The following is a 26,429-nucleotide window of genomic DNA, read 5'->3' on the forward strand; positions in this document are numbered from 1 at the left end:
GCAGGTTATGGGGCCCGCTTCCCACCTCCCCTGAGTCTCAGCCATACCTTTGCCATCCTTTGATTTCTTCCGGATGGGGATGCTAGGGTCAGTGACAGGTGAGGTACTGCGGTTGCCCTTTGTCTTCCGGACTGTGAGAGGAAAGGTAAAAGAACAGGATGAGGCTAAGGCTATGGTGAGCCGGCCAAGTTGCATGTGATAGGACCAACCAGGAGGAGCCAGGACACCAAGGCTGGAGGCCAATCATTCTCTACAGCCATAGCCTGTGAGTATCTGTACCCTCATTTTCAGTCCCCTAAGGTGGCTTGGTAACAAGGCTACTGATAGGATGTAGGAAAATGTAATGCTTGCAAATGAGGCACCTTCATAAGAACAGGGTATGCCTGGCCTAATGTTTGAAGTGGAGAGACAGCCCACAAGTGCCACTGTCATGCAGGTCAGTGTGGTGCTGAGGCTTTTTGGTTGCCATGTTGACAGCGAATCTAAGACAATATAAGACAGACAGTATAAGCCAGCCATCATCTTGAGTAAATCAATAACACCAGGGCTTGGGAAAACCCAAAGTCCTCTCTCATATATGGCTGGGGTTCATCAGCTCTGCAGAAGGGAGATAAGCACATGGCATGACTCACTTTTTATAGGCAGAGGCCCCAGAGGTCCAGACCAGACCAGGGGTCCAGGCCTGGAGTCTGAACTCTCAGCCTAGGATTCAACCCACTGGGGTTGTTGGCATTTGGGGAGTTTACACATATACTCAGCAGACAAAAGCAGCAGGGGACTGTCAGGCTTCAGGCAGGCCCGCCAATGAGGCCAGGTTTACAGAAGAGAGGCCTTTTAATCCATCTCAGCCAGACCAGAGAAAGGTCCTCTTAATGTATCTGTGAGCCTCAGCTCATTCAGCCCTTAGAGTTTCCCTGGCCCCACTGCCCACTCCGTGGGGACACACATACACCCCTCCTCTCCTTACTTCTTCTTTTTTTAAAATATTTATTTTTTAGTTGTAGTTGGACACAATACCTTTATTTCACTTATTTATTTTTATGTGGCGCTGAGGATCGAACCCAGGGTCCCACCCGTGTGAGGCGAGTGCTCTACCGCTGAGCCACAACCCCAGCCCTCCTTACTTCTTTTCTTTGATTTTCCAGTCTTCTTAGAACTTTCCTCTCTGGAGACCCTTCCCTCCAGAGAATGATCTTCCTGGTCACCAGCCCCATTCAGGGCATCAGGCTCAGAGGCAGGAAACAGGTAGTTGGGCAGAGTGATGGCTGCAGCAGGGTCTGAGTCTGTAAGCATTTCAGAGGTGCTGACTGCAAGAAGAAAGGCCTGAGGTGGACAGGGCCTAGGCAGGGCCGGACAGTGGTCTCCCAGCACTGCTGAACCCAAGAATTGGGGGCACCTAGGGAGGGTTGGTATGCTGTTCCCCACAGCCCTAGACATAGGTCATACCTGAAAATGCCTCAGGAGTATTGTACCACGAAGGGCAGAAACATCTGCAGAGCTGTGAGCATGAGCTGGCTTCAATCACAGCTGCCAAATTTATAGCCCACTGCCAGCAGTGGGAAAGTTCCAGGTAGCATCCAGGGTAACAGGCCCCCTTGATTTGATCTTTCACTTATTTGACAACTCAAAGAGACCTTAGAAACCAGTGAGCCCAATTCCTTTGCTTTCCTGATGAGGAAACGAAAACCAATCCAAAGATGGCAAAATTCGTGCTCAAGGTTACAGCAAGTTGCTGCATGGTACATGCGGGCACTTGGTATCCTGGCCGAATATTAGTGAGAGGCAAGATGAGATCTCTTACCTTTCAGATTCAGGGATTTTCTTCCCCTCACTGCATCACAGTACCCCCTAGGGTAGGGGAAGTTGAGGGGCGAACCTTCCTGTGGTAGTAGGGCATTTGCCTGAGAAGGTGCTGGGAGGAATCTGCCTTGGGAACCTCCTGGAGGGCTGGGAGCCAGGGAAGATCAGCAAGCATCTGAGGCCTCTTACGGTCTAGCCTCCATTAACAGGGGAGGGATGAAGATGTACCAAGCCTCCTACAATTCTCAATAAGCTAGGTCCTGTGTTTCTTAGTCTTCCCGGGAGCCAAGTAAGAGAACAGAAGGGCCCAAAAACCCCCTGGACAACAGTGTTCAGCCTTGAAAAGGCTACAACATGGATGGACTTTGAAGACACTATGCTAAGTGAAATAAACCAGTCACAAAAGACCAATACTGTATGATTCCACTTAAATGAGGTATGGAGAGTAGTCAAATTCATAGACCCAGAGAGTAGAACGGTGGTTGCTGTGGGTTGGGGATGGGGGTTAGGGGATGGAAGTCATTTAATGGGGATAGAGTTTCAGGTTTACAAGATGCAAAGAGTTCTGGAGATGGATGGTAGTGATGGTTGCCCAACAATGGGAATATATTTAACACTGCTGAACTATAAAACTAAAAATGAGTAAGATGGTATATTTAATACATATTTTACCACAACTTAAATATTGGATAAAAACCCAAAAGTCACCCTGGCCATTTTCTCCATGTCTCCAGTGCACTCATACCCTTGCCTTACGAGTCCCAGCTCAGGCCTGTTCCTATGCACATGGGTGGGGTGTCAGCACCTAGGCCTGTCTGCACGTGTGCCTCGGAATCCACTACACAGATGCAACATTTTCAAAGGCAGCTGTGTTGCCTTGAGTCAAGGCCCTGGGGTCAAACTTACAGATCTGCTTCTCATCCAGGATATCATTAGGAGATTCCACATTCAGTAAGACTTCAGTGGTTGACACGGTATGTGAAGTGGCCTCATTGTCATCTGATTCCAGGTTCCATGGGAGGGGGGAGAAGAGTTCTCTTAGGGCACAATACAGGTAGAACCAGGGCCAGCCCAGGTCAACAGAGTAGTAAGTAGAGGAGTCACAGGGACCCTACTGGAAAGCTGGGAAAGAAGCCGTCTACCTCCTGCCCTAATTCTCCACCCCCTCAGCTAATCTCCACTCCTCCTTGTTCCATCTCATCTACAGTATGTGAATGCATTAAGATGGTTCCTTTTCTATGAAGTGGCACCCCCTTTCATTGGGGGCCTTGCCTATTCTGCTCGGGTTCAGCCTTTGTGGGCTGCTATTCCCTGAAGAGAAAACCCCTCTCTCCACCACACCTTCCCTGCCCATAAAGAAAACAGACCTGTCAGCAAAAAACTGCCCTCCAGGATCTGATCCTGTGTCATGCACAAGGTCCCATCTGTTATGACACCATTGTGACCGTCGTCCAGCTCCAGTCCTGAGTACAGGTGCAGTAATTCGGGGTAGGGTACCTGTTCCACTATCACAGCCGGGAACACTGAAGGGTCTTCCAGCTGTAAAGAAGACAGGGATCTGTTTCAAGGCCCAATTACCGCTTTGCGAAGCCCTCCCTATCAGATTTTGGCCTTCTGTGTAATTCCTAATTCTTGGAGCCACCAGGGGCTGAGGATAACATTGCTCTTGATCCAGCCTCACTAGTTGATGCTGTGAGTACTTGACTAATACAGATGGCTTAGCTTGGCACCACCTACATTCAACCAAGGGTAAGCATTTGTGTATGCCTGGTATCTAGGACCAAACCCAGGGTCTTGTACATGTTAAGCACAGATTCTACCACTGAACTATAGCCCTGGTCCCAGAAAGCAGTTTTAACTGGTTGAATTAATCCACAGCCTGGAGTTAGAGTTCAGGCTATGAGAAGGGTTAGGCTCACCGGGCATTATGCTGAATGCCTATAATCCCAGCAGCTCAGGAGGCTGAGGCAGGAGGATGGCAAGTTCAAAGCCAGCCTCAGCAACTTAGTAAGGCCCTGAGCAACTCAGTGAGACCCTGTCTCTATAAATAAAATATAAAAAAAGGGCTGGGGATATTGCTTAGTGGTTAAGCACCCCTGAGTTTGATCCCTGGTACTAAAGGGAAAAAAAAGGTTAGGCTCATTCTGAGGCTGGTGGAAAAGGATTAGTTGATAGCAGGGATGAGGGGTTCAATCTAAAGTCAGGTGAGCCTGGCATAGTGGCCTACATCTGTAATCTCAGTGACTCAGGATGCTGAGACTGGAGGATTGCAAGTTTGAGGTCAACTTCAGCAACTTAGTGAGACACTGTCTCAAAATTTTAAAAAATAAATAAAAAGGGAGCTGGGGGTTGTGGCTCAGTGGCACAGTGCTTGCCTAGCATGTGTGAGACACTGAGTTTGATTCTCAGCACCAATATAAATAAACGAAATAAAGGTCCATTGGCAACTAAAAAATATTTTTAAAAAAAGGGTTGGGGATGTGGCTTGGTGGTAAAGCATCCTGGGTTCAATCCCCAGTATGACAAAGAAAAAAAGGAGGATAACAACTGGGATTTATTTATTTATTGCCATAGGGATTGAACACAGGGCACTTTACCACTGAGATGCATTCCCAGTCCTTTTTTTTTTTTTAATTTGGTACTGGAGATAGAACCAAGGGCTCAGTAACTACTGAGCCACATTCCCAGCCCTTTTTACTTTTTTATTTTAAGACATCATCTTGCTAAGTTGCTGAGGCTGGCCTCGAACTTGTGATGCTCCTGCCTCAGCTTCCCCAGTTGTTGGGATTTCAGGTGTGTGCTACTATGTCTAGTTTATTATTTTTGGTGCTAGGGATGGAAGCCAGGGCCTTGGGCATGCTAGACAAGAGCTCTACCACTGAGCTATATTCTGAGCCCTGTTCTTAAAAAAAAAAAATCTATATAGTGGGCTAGGGAGTTAGCTCAGGAGTAAAGCACTTGCCTCACATGGCCCAGGATGTGGGTTCAATCCCCAGCACTACACTCAAAAAAAAGTTCTCTGGTTGGGGATGTGGCTCAAGTGGTAGCGCACTCGCCTGGCATGCATGCGGCCTGGGTTCGATCCTCAGCACCACATACAAACAAAGATGTTGTGTGTGCCGAAAAACTAAAAAAAGTAAATATTAAAAAATTCTCTCTCTCTCTCTCTCTCTCTCTCTCTCTCTCTCTCTCTTTAAAAAAAAGTTCTATATAGAGAAAATACACCAGAATGGTAATAATAGTTATATTTTGGTTGTGGGACTTAGGGTGGTTTTCCCTTTTATTTCTACTTTACTGTATTTTTCAAATTTTCTTTCAATGAGACATTAAAATTTGCTTCATTAAAAAAAGAATGTGAATGATTCCCTCTGTCAAATATTTCTGGCAGATTCAGAAAAGTGAAAACTTATAAACCATCTTTGGATTTGACCACTGGGCAGTTTCCCTTGCTGGAGTGGTTTCAGAGCAGTGCTGGAGGGGAGTGTCCCAGGACAGGTTACAAAAGATATGAGGATGAACTCAGGCAGGCATCAGGTGTAGTGACTAAGGCCACAGTGTCTAGAGCTCTGCTGTCCTAGATGAAAGCCACTAGCCAAGGAGGACTTTAAATGTAAATTAAAATTTTGAAAAGATTAAAAATTCATTTCTTCAACTGCTCTAGACACATTTCAAGTGCTCCATAGCCACATGTGACTAGTGACCCTATACTAGATATCACAAATACAGAACATTCCAGCATTCTTGAAAATTGTATTGGATTGTGCTGATGTAGAGCTAGACTACTTAGGTCTGAAACCAGCTCTGGTACTTACTGGCAGTATGACCTTGGGAAAGTTGCCTAATATTTCTGTGTGTGAGTTTCCTTATTTATAAAATTGGGATACTCATGTTAATGATACCTTAGGGTTGTTTAAATAGATCAGCACACATAGAGCACTCAGAACAGGGCCTGGTACAGAGTAAGTTCTCCTAAGTGTTAGGTATCAGCCGCTTCTAGGAGAAGAGTAATATTTTATTTCTTAACCTGGGTAGTGAGAACATATGTGTTCATTTTATAGTCTATCTATGGTTTATGCACTCTTTTGTACTCATGATACATTTCACAACCAAAATTGTTTCCTAAGAAGAATGAAAGGGTGGTAAAGAAAGTAAAAGCAGAGGGTGGAGACTATCTTGGGACTGGGAGAGAAAGGACCTAAGATGGTGGTATTCTGAAGGAAGGGGTTAGAAGGGAGTAAAGGTTTTCTTTTAGGGTTGAGGAGACCTGAAGACGTTCAAATTGAAGAAGAGGATCTGAGGATCTCAGAGGTTGGAAAGACGAGTGGGGACTAGGTTGGAGAGGGAGGGCTGGTGGGCACAGTGGGTGGGGGATAAGGAACAGGAAAAAGTGATTGATGGTTTGAGGTTTTGAATAAAGCAAGAAAGAACAGATAAGGTACAGGGGTAGACATTACCCTGGGAAGGAAGAGGGATACATCATTTTGCCAGGTCAGAGAGAAGGAAATAAGAATGGGAAAGTTTTAGATAAAGGTGAGAAGGGAGGGAACTTAAAGGCATCCTTAGTTTTCGGCTTCTTTATGGACTGGAGAGATTGCTGAGGGTGGAGGGCAGAATAACCTCTGTGAAGAACAGAAACAGTTGTCCAGCACACTAGAAAGGGATGAAAGGTGGGAAGTAGCATGGAGAATCCAGTTAAGGGCAGATATTTCTTCCTTTCTCTTCTGATGCCTTCCACAAGACTAGGCACAGCAGAGTTCAATAAAATTGAACAACCTTGGAAAAGAAGCTACGGGATTGTGGGTGCAATGCACTCGAGGCCCATTAGAGGGCAGCCTTTGGTAGGTCGCCAGATATGGGACGGTTTTTCCATCCTTGCAAGGATTTAGGATAGAGCATCAGAGTTAAGCTGGTGTGTCCTGAGAAATAATTCAGCTAGATATCCTCTTGGCAAAGAAGGGGGAGATGGCAGCCAGTCATGGTAGGGGACATGACTTGGCCAGGTGACACTGTGACCATACTAGGATCAAAACCTAGGGTTCCTGATTCCCCCTCTTCCATTCCTACTACCATACCTAGCTACCTCTTCTTTCTCCACTGTGTGGAAGGTGGAGATGGGGGGAGAGCACTGATAAATATTCCAGGATATCATCCAGTGGGGACATCCAAGTGCATGGAAAAATGTGCCCTCTTAGCCCCAGTGCATCACAAGGTATGGAACACAAGGGACCCGAGTGCCTATCCTATCCTATTTCCAGCTTTCTTCCACAAAAAGAACACATTTCCAGTTTTTCTGAATCTTCAGGTTGAGGCTGAGAAGACGATATGGAGAGCCCATCAACTGGGTTGCAGTCATGAGTCTGGAGATGCCAGGACTTGGACTCCACCCTGCAGTTCCAGCTGGCAGTGGCCCCTCTTACTCTGTGGTTGTCCTAGCTATTTCCTTGCTGTGACACTGAAGGTGAAAGGTAGTGGCCCCAAACCCGCATGATTGTCAGTGTACACTTCATGCATTCAGTCCCTGCTGCTGACTGGCTGATAGCTCAGCTGATTGACCTAGCAGCTGCTTGGCTGGTTTGGTGGTTGTATGAGCCCCACGTGGGCAACCAGATCCCTAAATGTATGTCCAGGGATGACTGACTGGCTGTGTGAGTGAATATCTGGTACACATGCTGACTGGCAAGCAGGCCAAGTACCCCGAACATAGTAGGTGCTTGATGGATACTTGCGATCTGGCTCACTGGCTACCTGCCTGCCTTCCTGTCCATTCCCTTGGCTGATTGTGCTTTATTCTCTGAGGTCATACCTGGTGGATATCATCCATCCCGTTGCTTGCAAACTCAAAGATCAGGTCACTGGGTTGCAGGGTAATAGCCATACTGTTTTCTCCCAGAGCAGAGCCGACAGCGGGATTTCCCGGGCTCTCTGTAGCTGCAGCACTTTCTTGATAAAGAGATGCTGTTCAGGTACCTTGAGGCGAGAGTCTCCGCTGAGCCACACGTAGAAAGTTGGAGTGAGTGGTGGCTTATGCCAAGCTCAAGGCTGCATGCTGGGCTGGGCCAACTGCAGGGGCAACCTAGGGAGAAGGGAGAGATGGAGACTCTGAGTAAGTCACCTGCCTTGAGCTCTGTGGTTGGGACAGCTGGCCAACCTGAGGGTCCCTGCTGTGCCAGCACAGCACAAGCCACAGGAGAGGGACAGCTAAAAAAGAGGGGGAGGCAATGGGAGAAGAAGAGGGAAGAGGAAACGGCTGAGCCTCAGTGCCTGTCAGGGTCACCAGCATCTGTCCCTCTAAGTGGGGCAGAAGTGTGAAGAATCCCTGTAACTCCCTTGGTCTGGGAAAGAATTGTGGGGGGGTGTGACAGGACATGGGAACTTGCAGGGTGTTCCTGAGGCTCAGTTTACCTTGGAAGTACAGGCCAGTTAGCGCCAAGAGGCATTCTACAGAGGTAGAAATGTCTCACTGTGCGGGGTTTTGTGGTGTCAAGGCCAGGGGTGACCAGACCCTGCTCTTAGGGAGAAGACTCTCAGACCTGGCTGTGTCTACAGAGCCTGGAGACAGAGGGACAGGTGGGCCACATGCCTTGCGTGCTTGTCAGCATCCCTGCTCCTCCCCCACCAGCCAGAGAGGGTGGCCTCTGTGCTGTGTGTGGGTTTGTTCTTGGTTCAGCTTTGCTTTCAGTTTCAAGACTGAACTGTCACCCTGGGAACTTGTGAGGAGAGTCCTGGCTGGGGGGAGGGGCCAGCAGAACCTTCCCCAGCCTCCAGGGCCGGCTCAGGGCCCCTTTTCCAGGAAATCTCTGCTGCAGCCCACACACATCTCTCCTCATCCGAATGTCCCCATGCTCACATGGCATCTGGGCCACTTCCCCTGCCTCCACTCCTCACTGTCAGCACCCTAGCAGCTCCTCCACGCTGGGTTACACCCATGGCCACCTTCCAAAGCCCTCTCCCCACCCCCTACAACCTCCCTCCTGACAGCCTGCTCTGCTGCTTCTCTGCCCCAGAACACTGGGGCGTCTGTACCATCCAGGTAGGAGTATGTCTTTGTGTCTTTGGCCCTTCAGGTTCATTTGGAGTGTGTGATGTTTTCACTGTGTAGATGTGCCCCAACAGCCTGATTAACCCATAAGCACCTGAAGAATTGTGTCTGTGCACCACAGACAGAATGACACTCTTAATCCCACCTCCTTGACACTCCCTGGGCAGTACCAGGGTGGCAGAACCTTGTCCTGGGTTGGAAAGAAATGAGGAACTTCAGAGAGGGGCAAGGGGGAGGAAAGGGAGGGGGACCACGGGTGACCTCCCTGATGACCGCTCTCCCTCACAGGAGACACCCAGGCCTCTCCCACTTCCTTTCTGTTAGGCCACAGGGCTGACCCCGCCCTCTCCCCACCCCCACACCTTTCCACCCACCCCAATAAAAAGCCAGAGAAGTCACTCAGCTCATTGCAACCTGTCAGTCTGAGTTTCCCTTTGGATGAATGAGAAATTGAGCCTTCGAGGTCCATCCCCAGCAGGACTCAGGGGAGGCACCTGGAAACAAGGGTCTTGTCTTGGTTCCATCCCCCATACCCTGCCCCACTCCCACCTGGCCCTGCATGTGACCAGGTCTCCCAGTATCCTGAAAGGTCTCACAGGGCCATTTATGCTTGGAAGGTCTGTCTCCCCTAGCCTAAGCGCCCCAAGGCCTGCATTCCGCAGCTCCCCACCCTCCCACAGGCCTGTCTGTCTGCCCCCAGGAAACATTCTCATACTAATCAAATGAAAGGTGATCACTTTCACCTAATCCCACTTTGTCTAAACACGAAACTCCTCTGTCTGCCCCTCCCCCAAGGTCATTCCACTATGGCCCTTCCTTCCAGGTTGGCTTCTTGCTGGCTTCTCTTCGCAGACCAGAATTTCACTTTTGCAAGTTCACTGCATGTGTTCATCGCCTAGGGAACTCATATGCACCTTCCTTCATGTCCCGTTGGACAGTGGCTGCCTGTTGGTCATAGAGGAAAATTTAGCATCCTGCCCTGTGCCTGGCAACGAGCAGACACTCAGTTCGTGTTTGTGGAATGAACACAAGAGGGAGGGAACAAAAGAAAGAAATGATGAATGAATGGGACTGGCCAGTTGGCATCTGTGAGGTGTGTTTTCTGGGTCGTATGTAACTGTGTGTACACGGAGGGCCTGTAGGTACCATGTACTTTTGTCTTACAAGAGAATGGGACAAATGTGCAAACCCCGAGGTAACATTAGTATATTTTGTTTGCATTGTTACATGGCTGCGCTACTGTGCTTGCTGTGGGTGTGCAAACACACAGCAGGTATACACATGTGCAGGGTGTGTGCTTGTGTCCCAAGAGTGGGATTTGTGCGTGGGAGTGTCAGTAAGTCAAAGGGCTGCCCTGGTCTGGCCAGCAAAGCCGCAAGCTCAGTCATCAGTTCTTCCTCCTCTGGGGACCAGTGGCCTCAACTACCTTTGTGAGAATGAGAAGCCCAGGCTATGGCTGGCTCAAAGAGGTTGTGGTGAAGATGGGGGAGGGCTGGGATTCTGCTGGCTGAAGGGTCACTGTTACTCTGTGCTTCCCAAGAGAATAGCCTCAGAATAGGTATGGGGCCCATGGATCCCTGGGGCAAGTCCCCCACAGTGGTCCACTCTGCTGGGTCGGGAGGCAGCCAGGGCATGCCACTGGATTGGCTGGAACTCTTGGCCATCAAATACAAAGAGGAGAGATTCGAAGTAAAAGAGATTTCAGTGGCACTATTTGTGTGCCCATGTTTAAGTATCTAAATTTGGGATTTCACTAGTGTAGGTTCTAGTGGCCCACAGTTGTGAGGTTTTGAGAGATGGATTCTTTGGGTCTCATTCTGCCCCGGGGCCTGAAGCTAACTAAGTTCAAGGGGTGTAGGGGGAAGAAGTAGCTGTCCTAGTCTCTTGGCCAAAGGTAAGAAACCTGCCCCCCTCCATGGAACCTTCTAGTCCAGAATGTTTCCCCCTCCCCCTTCAAAGATGTTTGAGGATTTGAAAGTGAGAGGTGGAGAGAGGCACATTTGCATGTTCACTTACTCTCCCCCAGTCCCTCAAAATAACCTCCCTCTCCCAGGAACCTGAAACCAAAAAAGCCACCACCACAGAAGGCCCGCCCTACTGGAGGCCTGGAGAGGCCCACACCAGGGGCGCCTCTCTCCAGGGTCCTTCCAAGAGCGCTCTGCCTGGGATAGAGCTTCAGTGACCTACAGCATTGGACACTGCTTTGCTGGCAAGCAGCAGGGTGGGGGTGGGGGTCGGGGAATATAAAGACAGGGAATTGAAGTACCAGGGAACCCTTAGTAACTGGTGGTGAATCCCTGCCACCCTGCCCCACCACTGTACAGCTCACAGCTGGCTCCACTCAAAGTCCACCCCCATGGTCTGACCTATTGGGGCTGAAAGTGAACTCTTTATGAGACTATATGGCCCCTGGAGGCTGCTGAGTGTACAGTGCAGGAAAGAGCGAATAGCAGAGCACCCCTCTGTCCCCAGCCAGCAAATGCACCTCTAGCTCTCTGTGGTTCTGACTGCATTTCAAAACCAAAGCAAAATAGAAGTGGTATGAGCTGCTTCTGCATCACCACAACTGGGCCTCCTGCAGAGGTACAGACCCTTCCTGGGGCTGTCACTGGAACATATCAAGCAGTGTCCAGCGCCCACCCATCTGGGCCTCCCCTACAGGAAACAGCCCTGATGTGAAAGCCACGTCCACAGTCTCCATGGAGTAAGTTTAAACCTACACCCGTTGAGCTGAGCCAATGGCTGTCACAGAATTGCTGGTAACACCCGTGGCATTTTCTCACATGCCAGGAAACATGGGGGCCAGATGGTCAGCAGGGCCACAGAGCACAATTCTCCTTCTCCAGTCCCTTGTCCCCTCTGAGCCAACTCTCACTCCTGAAATACCTTGTCCTCCATGAAACCTTTCTGGAATTCTCTGGAAAGGAAGTGACAATTTCCTTCATGCCATTTCCCACTCCCTCAACACCCCTCCCCCACAACCACAAACAAAATGGAAACTACCCCAGGAACAGCTGTACCCTCTCCTTAAAAACAGCCCCTCCTCCAGCTAACAGTCATCAAGCAGTGAATGTGCCTGCTTCACCATGTGACCAGTGGCGTGTATTTAAGAGCCACAGGACCAGAGTCAGACATCTAGTCTGTAGTCCTGCACAGAGTGGAATTAAGCTATCCACAGGACTCAAACTCACAACGTTAGCCCAGTTAGAACTGGGCTCCAACCAGCCAGCTAATCCCTTTCTTGAGCAAGTGCCCAATTAAGGGGCGGGGGCCATGGCTATTTTGTCAGTCCCTTCTCCTCAATTCCTTTCTTTTCACTGCCCCCTCCATTTGAGATGAAATCAGGAAGAGGGAGGGAAAAAAAGAAAGGTTTTGCAACGCTGTTGGTTGGGGTTTCTCTGTGCTTATTTACAAGAAAACCCAGTTTCCTTCTTTGCCCTTCTGCCACTGACTGATTCCAACGTAGGCTTGTCACAACTCCAGTAATGAGGTGGGCCCTCACCATCTGGTGACCCAGAGCTCATCCTTACCTGTCCCCTTCACCCTTCCTCTGCTCTCCTCTTGGTTTTGCCTTCCAAGGCCCCAACCTGCCCAGGAGGAAATGGCAGGCCCCAGGCAAAATGATGTTCTTTCCTCATTCTCCAGGAGACCCATGGCCACTTAGGGTGTGTAGCACCTTTCAGATAGGGGAACAGGAGGCAAGTGCTCTCCTGGCTGCATCCATATAAGCTGTACGACCCTGGAAAAGTGGCCACCTTTCTGGGCCCTGGCTTCTGTCATCCCTCAGGGGAGCAAGAACTGAGGGTAATCAGGGCTTAGCCAGTACTCCCCAGAGAGTCTCAAGTGAATGGAGAGGATGGTGGGAAAGAATTTTGAAAATTAAAAAGCACTCATTCGGAAGATGGGGTTTCAGGTGACCTCCCAGAAACACGGTGAGTGTTGGGGGTGATGACAGTCTCTCGTGTCCCCCTTGGCTCCAGAAACACAGGGTGGAGTTGGAGGGTTATAGTTGTTAGCTGGAAAGGGGCTGACTCCTCATGTGGGTTGGGGGCCATGCAGGACAGAGTGCTCTGTCCCCTATCCCCCTTCCCCCACCCATGTCACTCCCGCCCAGTCCTTTGGGTTGTGGTTATGTAGCAAGAAGAGCACTACAGAAGCCCTAATAGGAGAGGAAGGGGAGGGGGAGGGTTACTAACAAAGGGAAACTATTTCCTCAGTAGCCCTGAGAAAGCCAAATGAGCACCCCCTGGAGGTGCCTGCCAGCCACCATATCCTCATCTTCTGTGCTTCAGGGACAAGGAAGAGGCAGAGGGACACTGAGCCAATGATAGGAGAATGCACTTCAAGAAAAGGGACAAAGCTAAGCTACTAAATCCCAGTACAATGGGTTGCCAGCTACAGCCTAGGAGGGGCCCCAGGAAGTCCCTGCAGACCAGACCCTAAGAGCATGGGCTTTCTGGCTACAAGGGCCAGCTCTGCCTTGGGACATAGGTCCTTTTCTCCTTTGCAAAATGGGGATAACCTACCTAACTCAAGGGGCTGTTGTGAAGAGCTGATGGGTTAATGCAGACAAAACTCCCTGTTTTGTCCTGAATATGTTCTTCAATTTCCAGATCTGGTTTGAGACTTTGGGGCCTTGGTTGCTCTGCTAATTTAGTATTCAGCAGGTCTTTACTTAGATGAAGAGGAAGAAAAGCAAATGGAGATGGTTGGGTAAAACTAAGGCTGAGGAACCAATAGCTGTAAAATGAATGGTACAGTGAGGCGCCTGTAAATACTCAGGAGGCTGAGATAGGAGAATTGTTTGAGCCCAGAGTTCAAAACCAGTCTGGGTAACACTGGAAGAAGCTGTTTAAAAAAAAAGAGAGAGAGAGAGAGAGAGAGAGAGAGAGAGAGAGAGAGAAATGAAATAAAATGCATGGTAGAGAAAGAAAAACGGTTTGAATATGAAGAGAAGATTAGTTGGGGAGTTGAATAAGTGGATAGGATCCAGATCCATCAAACAGTAGAAATGGGTACCTGATTTGGAGAGCAACTAGAAATTACTGCTGATTTTTTAAATTATTTTTTTAAAGAGAGAGAGAATTTATATATATATATATATATATATATATATATATATATATATATATATATATCAATCAGCAGACACAACGTCTTTGTTTGTATGTGGTGCTGAGGATCGAACCCGGGCCGCATGCATGCCAGGCGAGTGCACTATCACCCGAGCCACGTCCCCAGCCCTACTGCTGATTCTTAAGCAAGGGAAGGGCAATTCTTTTTTAATTATTTTTATTTAGTTGTAGATGGACACAATACCTTTATTTATTTATTTTTATGTGGTGCTGAGGATTGAACCCAGGGCCTCACACATGCAAGGCAAGCACTCTACCACTGAGCCACAACCCAAGCCCTTCTATTTTATTTCAAGACAGTATCTTACACTAAGTTGCTTCAGGCCTTGCTAATTGCTGAGGCTGACTTTGAACTCATGATATTCCTGCTTCAGCCTCCTGAGCTGCTGGGATTATAAGCATGTGTCACCATGCCAGGCCAAAACCAATTCTTTAGAAAAAGCAATTTGATCTGGGTATGAGAGTGGGTCTATGAGTGTAGGAGATGGAAGGACTCCAGGTGGGGCAGCTGGAACCCAGGAGGTGAATCCCCAAAGGAAAAAAGTAGTAGACTATGGAGTAATATAGTATCTACAGACTCCCAAGATGGGTAGCTTATTCTTTCTAGAAAAATATTAAAAGATGTGAAGTGACTGGAGCAGGATATAGGGCAGGACAAGCAGTTCATCTTGAACATGACGAAGTGGGGATTAGCTGTGATTATCTTGAAAAACCCAGGAGTAGTGGGGGAAAAAGAGGACCCAGGAAGCTTCCATCTTGTCTGGGGTTGGGGCTTCAGGGAAGGAAGGGCCTAGACAAGTGTCCAGTGGCCACACAAACCAGCCTGGCCTGGTAAAGGTGGCAGAGAGTTACATGTGCTGAATGGATGGTGCTTTAGAATAGTACACCCCATCCCAGCCCCTAGGAAATCCTGCTTGCTTCCATTGTTAGGGGAGGAAGAAAACAGGAACACTGACCAGAGACTAAATAAATTCATTAGTGGGCTTTTTTCTTTTTAAAGAAGCTGGGATAATCTGTGACTAGGTACCTGTAGGACTTTAACTCAGATAACTTTATGTTGAAGGGAGCATGTTCTTTGTCAGGACCCCTGCCAGAGTGTGTCCTAGAAACTGAGGCAGAAGTCCTTGCTCAGCTCTGGAACACCCAAGGGAAGGGGCCATGGTGGGGTCACTGTGTGCCTGGCACTGGGTGCCCCTCCCAAATGCACTCTTCCCCTAGTTGGTTCTTCCTTCTCTCCTACTGCACTATTGAAGTCCCCCCTTGACCAGAGTCCCAGGATATCAAAGTTAAAAAGGGCTTGAAAGATCCATCCCTCTTCTTATCCAGCTTCCATACTGAGACCCCTAGGGAGGGGAAGTGACTTGTTCAAGGTCACACAGCTAGTCACCATGGCTCCCTGGCGACCATTCTTTCTTCCCCTCTTCATTGTCTCCCAGCATCCTCAACAAAGCCAACCCTTTCCTCTGGCAAGAAGGGACAGCAGCCAAAGATTCAGGGCTGGCAAATAACAATGAGGCCACACATGTGCAGAACACATTTAACTTTCACAGTGACTTCCTCCCGCTGCATGCCTTTGTTCACACTGTCCCTTCGGCCTGGTATGCCCCTCCCCAACGTCTGTGGGTCCAATTTCCACACATCCTTCAAGACTTAAAGCAAATGTTACCTTTTCAAAGCCTTACCCACCTGATATACTCTTTCCTCCTCCTCCTGACACCTTAGTTTGACTTAGACCCAAGGAGGGGTTGACAAATTGTGGTCCAGGTGCCAAATATGGCCCAGTGTCTGTTTTTATATAGCCTATGGGCTAAGAATGGCTTTTGTTTCTTTTTTCATTTTTAAATAATTAGGAGAAAAATCAAAACAAGCATATTTCATGACACATAAAAATGATATGAAATTCAAATTCAATACTGGTCAATAAAGTTTTATTGGCACACAGGTATGTCTATGGCTGCTTTTGCCTTATCTATAGTTGTGATAGGCTACTTGCATGAGCCACAACACCTACAATATTTACTATCTGGTCCTTTACAAGAAACTTTGCTGTGGGGTGTGGTAGCATGTCTGTAATCCTAGTGACTCCGGAGACTGAGGCAAGAGAATTGCAACTTCAAGGCCAGACTCAACAACTTATCGAGGCCCTCAGCAACTTTGTAAGGCCCTGTCTCAAAATAAAAATAATAAATAAATAAATAAATAGGCTGTGGATGTGGCTTAGTGGCAAAGCACCCCTGGGTTCAATCCCTAGTACAAAATAAATTAAAAATTTTTGTTCATCCCTGGACTGAAGGCCTTGTTCCCCTTCAATGAGAATAAATTCAAGTTTATTTCTGAGAAGAATGCCACAGAGCCGTGGAGATGGAGGTGCCTGGGGGAGGTGTGGGACACTAAATACAAACTCAGCAGGTTCTCATCAGAAAGAGTCTCAGTCCAGGATTAGGAGTCCTGACTTCTGACCCTGGGTCTGCCTATGACGTGAACTGAGCAAGTCACTTCTGCTTTGTGTGTCTTGCTTTCTTCATTTGCACAATGAGGGGGTTGGGCTGGATGATCCAAGGCCCTTTCTAGCTCTATGATCTAGACTTGCTCATCTGTCTTGTTTTGAGCAGGCCTTGTCCTGATCACTTAGTCCCTACTCCTGGAACAGGAGCTTACAGAAGGTTCCCTTGCCCAGCTGTGGTTTTTTTAAAGCTGCCCCTGCAGGGACGTCCTTCACTCCACACTCACTTGCCCCGCCCTGTCCTTCCCTTCAGCTCTCTGAATTCCTCTCCCTATGGCATGTCTGAAAGAGCCCTCCCAAAGCCTCCATTTGGGGACAGGAGGGAGGCAGCAAAAGGAATCTCACCTCTTCTCAACCTCCTAAGACCCACAGCAGATAGGCAAGGGGGCAGGAGATAGGGCCTGCTCTCACCGCACCCCTGCTCTGCCAGAGGAAGCAGCCCCTCTCTGCCACTTCCTGTCCCAGGGGTTTCTGCAGTTTCCCCTTCAGGACCTGCTGGCCCTCCCAGCCCCACCCCTGCCCCACACAGGTCAGAGAGTGCACAGAGGGGAGGATCCCTCACAGGAAGGCTGAAAAGACAGCTGTCTACACAAGGGGATGCCCCAGCAGCAACTCCATCAACCTGCATCTGGGAGGGAGCAGGATTCATTACCTGGGAGGGAGGCACAAAGAGGTCATCTCCACACACCTTCTCCTGTCACTATAGCCTCTGGGAATTAGCACAGTGGGTTTGGCCTTAAAGAACTGGATAAAGGCCAGTGCCTAGTAGGGACTAGTCTAAAGTGGCTTCAGATGGACAGATTGAAGCAAGAAGGGCCTGAATGAGGAGTTAATTCAGATGGGCAGGTGATACTGAAACCAATGTCACTTCATTATTTTGCAGAGGATTTGCCCCTAGCACCAATGGACAGAGACAACAATGGAGAACAAAATACTAGTCTCATGTAGGTCAAGGGTCATGGCCTTTCTGGGTAAAGAAGCAAAGTACTCTCACATTCTGTAATGGCTGCTGATTTGGCGTGGTGAGTTATATTTAAGTACCACCCAGGTATCCTTGCAAGGTGGGGCTCTTACTAGTAGGGCTGGGTACCTGAGAGAGATCTTGAAGACATACGACCTGTTCAGTGAGACCTTTTCAAGGTCATGGGTCAGGACAGCAATAGCAGCCCAATGTCTTGGACCTCTGCCCAGTTGCCAGTCCTCCCAGGGAAAGGCCAGAACTGCATAATGATGGTCCTAGAAGCCTTGATGTCTGAGATGAGAGCTTAACAATAGATGAACACAGCCACCTTATTCCCACGTTATTCCCCCCATGGTGATTAAATATTCCATCAGGTTCAAACTGCAGTGAAAGAAACACAGGGGACTCCTAAGTGAGCTGGTTCTAGATGGGCCAGCAAAAAATGGATGAGGAGATGATCCTGATACCTCTCTTGGCTCTTGGGGTGTTGTCTTCTTGTAACTTTGGCCAAGGGCCTTTCCCAGCAGGCTTTCTGTCAGGAGACCAAGGTCCCACTTTTTATTCTCCAAGCTCCCCAAAGAAACCAGCCTTCCCCCAAGAAGGGGGCCTCACTGTCCCCGAGGGGAGGGCCTACTTCTCCACCCCAGCAAAGTGGAGTGAATACTGTTTCACAGCTGGTATGGGGGACACCAAGGAAGCCTCAGAGACAACATCTGGATGTGCACCTGGGTTCCTGCCAGCCCCTCCCTACATCATCAGTGTAAACCCAGGGCTGGGGTTTGGTTACAAGCCGACTCAAAGCTGTTGGCACGTGTTTGTATAGCACATTGAGCCTGGGTGGAGGGGGTGGAAACACTCGAGGTTGGTGTCAGCACAGGGTGAGCACTTGCAGGGTTGGCACCAGAGCAAATGCTGGGCCCAAAGCGGTGGGTGTGGCCACTATGGCCTAAGCCATGGCCTGTCAGAGGAGGGGCAGAGGGCTGTGGGTTCTTATTTAAATGTGGATGGGATTTTCTCCTACACCATCTGATAGCACTTCAAGTTGCTCCCCCTGCTTCTGGGGAAAGGAGCCAAACAGTAAAAATTAGAGGGTGACAGGATGAGGCTCAGGGAAGGTGGCAGGGGTTTAAAGTTCTGGGGTATAGGCTGTGGGGTTGGTTTTATGCCCTATAGATATATTATTTCCTTTCTTTGTTTTTCTTTTTTACAGTACTGGGGGTTGAACCCAGGGAAACTCTACCACTGAGCCACGTCCCCAGGTCCCCCCTTTCAAACACATTTTTCAGACAAGGTTTTACTAAGTTGCCCAGGCTGGCCTCGAACCTACCATGTTTCTTCCTCAGCCTCCTAAGTAGCTGGGATTACAGGGGATTACAGGTGTGCATCACTACGCCCTGCTCTCCATTCTTTTTTTTTTTTTGAAACCAGTAGTGGAGATTGAACCTAGAGGTGGTCCGAGCCACATTCCTAGCCCTTTTTACTTTTCATTTTGAGACAGTGTCTTGCTAAATTGCTGAGGCTTGCCTCCAACTTTCAATCCTCCTGTCTCAGCCTTCTGAGTTGCTGGGATTACACACATGCACCACAACACCTGGCCTTCTTTCATTCTTACAAAGTAGCTAGCAAGTGGCAGAACTAGAATTTGAACCCAGGTTTATTTCCAACGACTACATACTCTGTGAACTATGTTTCCAGCAAAATCTATTTGGGCAATAATTCTGTTTTAACAGTTCCATTTTAAAAACAGCAGAAGGAAAGCTCAGATGAGATTAGGCAACATGACCAAGGTCACAAGCCTGTCAGGAATGGATGCAGAACTCAAACCCAGGCTTTGGTGGCCTTGATCTCAAAGTCCCTGCTTTTCCCTCTGCCTATGCTGGAGATCATCTGCTGCGATCACTAGCAAAAGGCTTGCTCGGGACACTCAAATCCGAAGGCTCAGGGCCCCTGTGAGGTTTCTTCAACAGAAGCTTCTCAGATTCTGTGCCCCTTGAGGCCTCAAGCTCAAGCAGAGCTCAGCTTCATAAGTGGATCCTAACTTCCTGAACCAAAATGGTGACAATTTGATTCCACAGTCAGCTGTGGAGGACAGCTTCTAGCTCTACTGATAGGGAGGCTGACTTTACTCCTGTACCCCAGGGAACTACTATTTCCAGAAAGTTCCAAGCTCTATATCTGGAGTCACCATGGCATAGTCCCTGCCCCATAAATACACAGTTACTTGCCACTTACACATAATGTAAGTCTTGGTCTTATCTTGGGGTGTTGGTTCACATGTTTATTCAAATATTTATGGAAAGCCAGACCTGAGTACCTCATATGTGCCAGGCCCATGGTCAGGGGCTTGATCACAGGTCCACCCTATTCTTCTAATAAAGTTGGGGTGAGTTTGTTTTGGGTTTTGGGGGGTTCCTTTCTCTTGGTACTGGGGGTTAAACCTAAGGCCTTGGACATTCTAGGCAAGCATTGAGCTACACCCCCAGTCTTTTTATTTTGAGACAGGGTCTCGCTGTTACCCAGACTATGCTCCAAGTTGCACTCTCCTGCCTCGGCCTCTCGAGTTGCTGGGATTACAGGCATGCACCACTGTGCCTGGCCAGAGCCCCATTTCACATGCTCCTGAAAGATATTTTTTAAAACTGAGGCCCGCCAGGCACTGTGGTACACACCTGTAATTCCAGCCACTCAGGAGGCTGACACAGGAGGATTGCAAGTTCAAAGCCAGCCTCAGCAACTTAGTGAAGCCATCTCTCGAAATGAAAAATAAAAAGGGCTGGGGATGTGGCTCAGTAGTTAAGCACTCCTGGATTCAATCTCTGGTACCAAAAAATAAATAAAAATAATAATAATAAAAAAATAACGAGGCCCAGAGAATGGTCATCTAAGGCCACAGGCAAGTGGAAGACTTCTGATATATGACCCTGAGTCTCCTTCCTTCTGCCAGCTCCTCTGTGGCCCTTAGCAAGGTTAAGTGCAGATTCAGTGAGTGTGTCTAAGGGAAGTGGAAGGATGGGGGGGGCAGACCTCCTGCATCAGGGAGAGTGGTGGGAAACACTCCAGAGCAGCAGCTTGAATTTCAGGTCTGCTGTTCACAGGCTGAGTCCCTCCCTCTTTCTGGATCTTGGTTTCCCTATCCATAAAGTGCAGCAGATGAGTTTGTGATCCTTTGCTAAAGGCTCCACCAGCTCTGACCCTCTGAGATTCTAATTAGAAGGCCCCGCAAGCAGAGCAGAATGGAGCATCAGCTGTGTGGCTCTTCTTTGAGGGCTGCAGGAGTCCTTTGACACAATTGACACGATTCCATGTTCCAATCAATGTTCCTCACTCACAGAGATGACAATAATTTTCTTGTGATGGTCAAATTCTCTCAGACAGTTCTTCTGCTAAGTCTCTTCATGGGTGGGGTAGCTTGGTTCTGATTTTCCCCTTCCCCCTGATAGTGCTAGGTGGTAGAGCAACCCATAACAGAGGCCCATTGATCATGTCCTTTTGAGATGTCAGGAACCAGGTTCTTGGCCTGGCGCCCAGGCAGGCAGCCCCACCTTGTGCTGAGCTTGCCTTCATGGTGGAGGGAATGACTGCTTATGGCCACTGCTCTAGCCCCCACTGGACAGGATGTTTCCACATCAAGCCCCACTTCCTGCAGCTAGGCCTGGGCTCCGGTTTCCCCCCTCTCCTACCATCTGGTTGCCTGCCCTCTGCCCCCTCCCCTCGCTGGGTGTTTACAGGCTGCCTTATCAGCCTGGGGAATCTGGGCCTCACCCAGCAGGCGCCCCGCCCGCCCAGCCTAGACAGCCTGCTCAGTGCCCTACCTGCACTTTCGTCACTATAGGCACCCACAGCCAGGAGCCCCCTGGCAGGCAAGGGGTGTGGACCGAAGCCTGCTGTTTGGCACAATCCCTCAGTGCCTGGGGCCCTGCCTGCCAGAGAGAAACCGGAATATTCATAGTGCTTTACCCAGCCTGCCCAAGCTGGAGAGGGCATGAGATCTTTCTAAATTGTCATCTTCTCTATCTGCAGGCTAGAGAGAAGAATGAAATGCCTGGATTGCTAGCAAGGCTAACCTTGGCCCAGAGTGCCTTGCTGGTCCTTCTGTCCTTAGTCCCAAGAGATGAGGGAAAGCAGGACCAGGTTAGAAGGTTCTGACAGTCCAAGCAGATTTTTCAAACTGAAGAGCACTAGTAAACTCTAGGCTAAAGGGAGGGTTGAATGAGGGGCTGCAGGCTGAATGTGATGGACAAGGTGAGGCTAAGAAATCCTCAGGCATAATCTTGGCCAATACACACCCAGATTTCAGAGCCTCATAGGTCCCAAACTCTCTATCCCAACCCTGGAATCTGCTCACCTGCCTAAATGTTGGGATGAGGGCAGAGCTAACCATTGAGAAAATCCAAAGACTTTCTCTCAGGGGCTGGGGCTGTAGCTTAGTGGTAGAGCACTTACCTCGCACAAATGAGGCACTAGGTTTGATCCTCAGCACCATAAATAAATAAATAAATAAATAAATAAATAAATAAAAGATTGAAAAAAAAAACTAATTAAAAAGTGTGTCCTAGAATATAAGGGCCTAGATTTTCCTCTCAAATATGTTTGAACCAAGGAAGACAGGGTTGGGAATGCCAGGCAAATGAAGATGCTGCAGGTGGTGGATTTCCCTTCTAGCACTTGGGCAAAAATCCTGAAAGTTCAAGACCTGATGTGCCCGTAGGCAGACCCACAGGGACAGGGCCTGCTTGCTAAATCTGACCAAGCCCCAGACGAAGGATCAAAGCTACAGTCCAAACCCCACTCATCCTCCAGGCACTTCCATTATGTTCACTGATAAATCATTTAAAATATATTTGGGGCCAGGCATGGTGGTGTAGGTCTATAAACCCAGCAACTCAGGAGGCTGAGGCAGGAGTATTGCAAGTTGAAAGTCAGCCTCAGCAACTTAGTGAGGCCCTAAAAAACTTAGCAAGACCTGTTTTTTTTTTTTTTTGTTTGTTTGTTTTTAAAGAGAGAGTGGAGAGAGAGAGAGAGAGAGAGAATTTTTTAATATTTATTTTTTAGTTTTTCGGCAGGCATAACATCTTTGTTTGTATGTGATGCTGAGGATCGAACCTGGGCCGCACATTTTAAGACAGGTCTTAAAATAATTTTTTTATTTTAAGACCTGTCTTAAAATAAAAAAAATTAAAAGGACTTGGAATGTGGCCCAGTGGTTAAGTGCCCCTGGGTTCAATTCCTGGTACCAAAGTAAATAAATAAGTACATAATAAAAAATAAAATATATCTGAGGCAGTAGATTGCAACATTCACACTTAAGATCAAATGCTGCACTTCAAAGAAATGTGATGACACTATGTTCTTCTAGGTCTCTAGAATATAATTCAATAGCTTGGGTCACTTGGATGGGAAAGTTTAGGAAAACTCTGCTAAGGCAACTTTGCCATTAATGGGCAATGTAAACCACAGGCATGCCATGTCACATGGCTCTCATAGCCTCAGCCTCAGGCCCAACCACTGGAGATTTCATGTTATCTAGAGCTTCTTACAGGCTTTACTGACCCTAGTGGCTGTCCGGCTCCACAGTTCTTCACTCTATCAAAACTTTCAGGTCACTGTCTCATCCCCCCAGGAACAGAATTTCCTACCATTCAGAAAAATCAAAAGCCATTTAGTGTTAATGTGTTAATAGCTGACAATGGGTTAAAATGTCATCTCTCTCCTTAACACATTTTTCTTCTTTCTTTTCAAGAGATGGGTTTTCATTCTGTTACCCAGGCCAGTCTCTAATTCCTGAACTCCTATGATGGAGTGATTCTTTGGTCTCAGCCTCCAAGTAGCTGGGACAACTACAGTCTGAATGTGATGGACGAGGTGAGGCTAAGAAATCCTCGGGCACAATCTTGGCCAATACACACCCAGATTTCAGAGCCTCATAGGTCCCAAACTCTCACCCATTCAGCTCACATTTTCATTTTGAAAGACTATATAGCATAACCATGCTTTTACCTAAGGAAGGGCTCCAGGGCAAGCAGTGGGGTCAACCAGTATGTAGGAAAGCTACAGGGTACTTCTTGGTGGTTCTGTCATCAGTCACACAATATGCCATGGAATGAGCCAACCTTCATCAAGGAGGGAATGTGTAAAGCTCACTATGCCTGTGGCCTCTGTTAGAAAGATACAGGGAGTGAATGTTAATGTCCTTTGGAAATATAAAACCTAGGCCTAAACCAGGCATAGTGGCATATGCTTGCAATCCCAGTGACTGGGGAGGCTGAGGCAGAATTTCTAATTTGAGGCCAGCCTCAGCAACTTAGTGAAGCCCTAAGCAACTTAGTGAGACCCTGTCTGAAAACAAAACCAAAAAAAAAAAAGTTTTTAAAAAGGGCTGGGAATGTAGCTCAGTGGTAAAGTGCCCCTGGGTTAAATCCCCAGTACCAAAATAAATAAATAATAAAAATAAAACCTAGGCCTGGTGCAACACAAGGCCCACTTGATTGGGAGCAAGAAAGATCAAGTTCCAATCCTAGCCCTGCCTCCACTTAACTCCTCCCTCAGTCTTGGAGCTGGTTCCAAGTTTTACTCCAGGACATGCATTCAGATCTGTGGCTGTGACCACACCAGCCAGACTCTGCAGAGCTGTAGAGTCCAAACTCATCTGCTCAGTTTCCAAAGGTCCTTCAGAGTGTGACTCCACCCTACCTACTTAGCCCTGTTTCCCATGATTTCCCAACTCAAGCTGGGCTTCAAGCCCAGTGGTCTCCTCATGGTCCCCTGGGGGAACATTCCAGCCTCTTTCACGGAGTTTCTCAGGCCTGTCATACCCTTGCTGCTCCTTTTGGCTAATCAAATAGTACCCATCCAGCAAGGTCCTGACCAAGTCCATCAAATTCACGGAGCAGGTTATGCCCGGGTGACTACAGCCCACATCCATGGAGCCCTCTTCTTTGAACTCCCATAACCTTTAATTTCTATTGCAAGCTCTCTTAAGCCCACATGGTCTTGAATTGTTCTTTATTTCATATGAACCTCTCATTTCCCCAACAGGTGGTCAAATCTATGGGGTCAAGGCCTGTTTCATCTTCTGATGCTAACACAGGTCTAAGTATTCGTGAATTAAGTCCTTAGTATCAACCCACAGATATTAATAGATTTTAGGGCTACAGTTAAGCAGGGGGAATGGTATAGTCAGGGGACAAATGTTTCCAAGGCTCCATTACTTTTTCTCTCTTACTCTAAGCCTCTGCTAGGGGCAACGTGTCCGAGCTAGAATCACTCATTCAAAGTTGCACTGGAAGGGAGTTGATGATCATCAAAGGATTTCCTTTTGTAAACCATAGTGCTTCTACCCTGGGAATACTGGGTGCTGGTCTGAGCCATTAAACTCTCAGGAAAAGACTTCATGATACTGGAACAGGTTTATAAGCTAAAATGATTCCAGAGAGTAGGATGTAAAGAGAACTGTATGAGGACAAATTGTTGTTTTAAGAGGACTTTTGTTCACGCCTATAACTGTAGGGATACAGGAGGCTGAGGCAAGAAGATCACAAGTTCAAGGCTAGCCTCAGCAATTTAATGAGTCTCTGTCTCAAAATAAAAAAAATAAAAAGGGCTGGGGATGTGGCTCAGTGGTTGAGTGTCTCTGGGTTCAATCCCTGGTACAAAAAAAAAAAAAATGCTGAAACTAACTTTGAGAAAGAACAAACAAAGTTGGGCTGAGCATAATGGTACACAGCTGTAATCCCAGCAACCTGTAATCCTAGCAACTCAGGAGGCTAAGGCAGAAGGATCCCAAGTCCAGGATCAGTTTCAGTAATTTAGTGAGGCCTAAGCAAGTTAGAGAGACCCTGTCTCTCTAAAATAAAAAATAAAAAGGGCTGGGAATGTGGCTCAATGTTTAAGCACTCCTGGGTTCAAACCCCAGTACAAAAAACAAAGTTGAAGGGCTAATACTACCTGACTCCAAGAATTATTATAAAACTAAAGTAATCAAAGTAGTTGGTACTAGCATAAACATAACCAAATAGATCACTCAGCAGAACAGAATGTGGACTTCGGAAATAAGCCCACCTACACAAAAACAATAGAAATAGATTGACAATAGCTTTTTCAATGATGGTGCTAGAATAAATGGTTATCTATATGTAAAAAAGAGAAAAAAAATAAATTTGGATTCATATCTTTTACCATACAGAAAAAATAACTCAAAATGGATCACCAAAGCTTGGGTGTGGTGCCACATGCTTTTAATCCCTGTGATTTGGGAGGCCAAGGAAGGAGGATTGCAAGTTGGAGGCCAGCCTGAGCAACTTAGCGAGACCCTGTCTCAAAATAAAACATAAAAAGGGCTGGGGATATGGTTCAGCAGTTATGCACCCCTGGTTCAATCCTTTTTCAAAAAAAAAAAAAAAAACACAGACCAAAATGTAAAGTCTAAACTTACACGACAAAACATAAGATAAAATATTTGTGACTTAAGCCTAGATGAGGATTGCTTAGATAGAACACTAAAAGCACAATCCATAAAAGAAAAAAATGATCAGTTGCATTTTGTTGAAATTAAAAACTTCTACAAAGAGAATGAAAGGGTTGGGGTTGTGGCTCAGCGGTAGAGCGCTCGCCTAGAACGTGTGAGGCTATGGGTTTGATCATCAGCACCACATAAATAAATAAATGAGTAAAATAAAGGTATTGTGTCCAACTAAGAGAATGAAAACACAAGCTAAAGCATGTATCTGATAAAGTTCTTGTATCCAGAATCTATAAGAACTCTCAAACCTTAACTACCAGAAAACAAACAACTCAATTTAAAAGTGGCCACTTGTAATCCCAGTGACTTGGGAAGCTGAAGCAGGAGGATTGCAAGTTCAAGACCAGGCTCAGCAACTTAGTAAAACCCTGTCTGAAAATTTAAAAATAAATAAAAACGCAAAAGATTTGTATAGACGCTTTGCTAAAGAAGATAAATGGATGACAAATAAATACATGTCAAAATGTTCGCCT

General features: G+C 47.5%; 1 protein-coding gene across 1 annotated transcript in view; it reads right to left on the minus strand.

The window, feature by feature from the left end:
* Elf4 (E74 like ETS transcription factor 4) overlaps positions 1-26,429 on the minus strand; it is a 41,560-nt gene that overhangs the window by 6,816 nt on the left and 8,315 nt on the right. The window contains exons 2-6 of the mRNA XM_077106669.1: positions 7,604-7,873; positions 3,168-3,339; positions 2,707-2,799; positions 1,125-1,307; positions 48-131 (exon numbers count right to left, since the gene is read on the minus strand). Coding sequence (XP_076962784.1) covers positions 48-131; positions 1,125-1,307; positions 2,707-2,799; positions 3,168-3,339; positions 7,604-7,675 — 604 coding nt within the window. The 5' untranslated portion in view covers positions 7,676-7,873. The remainder of the gene's footprint in view (positions 1-47; positions 132-1,124; positions 1,308-2,706; positions 2,800-3,167; positions 3,340-7,603; positions 7,874-26,429) is intronic.

This window comes from Callospermophilus lateralis, chromosome X, assembly GCF_048772815.1.
Source record: "Callospermophilus lateralis isolate mCalLat2 chromosome X, mCalLat2.hap1, whole genome shotgun sequence".
Classification (NCBI taxonomy): Eukaryota; Metazoa; Chordata; class Mammalia; order Rodentia; family Sciuridae; genus Callospermophilus; species Callospermophilus lateralis.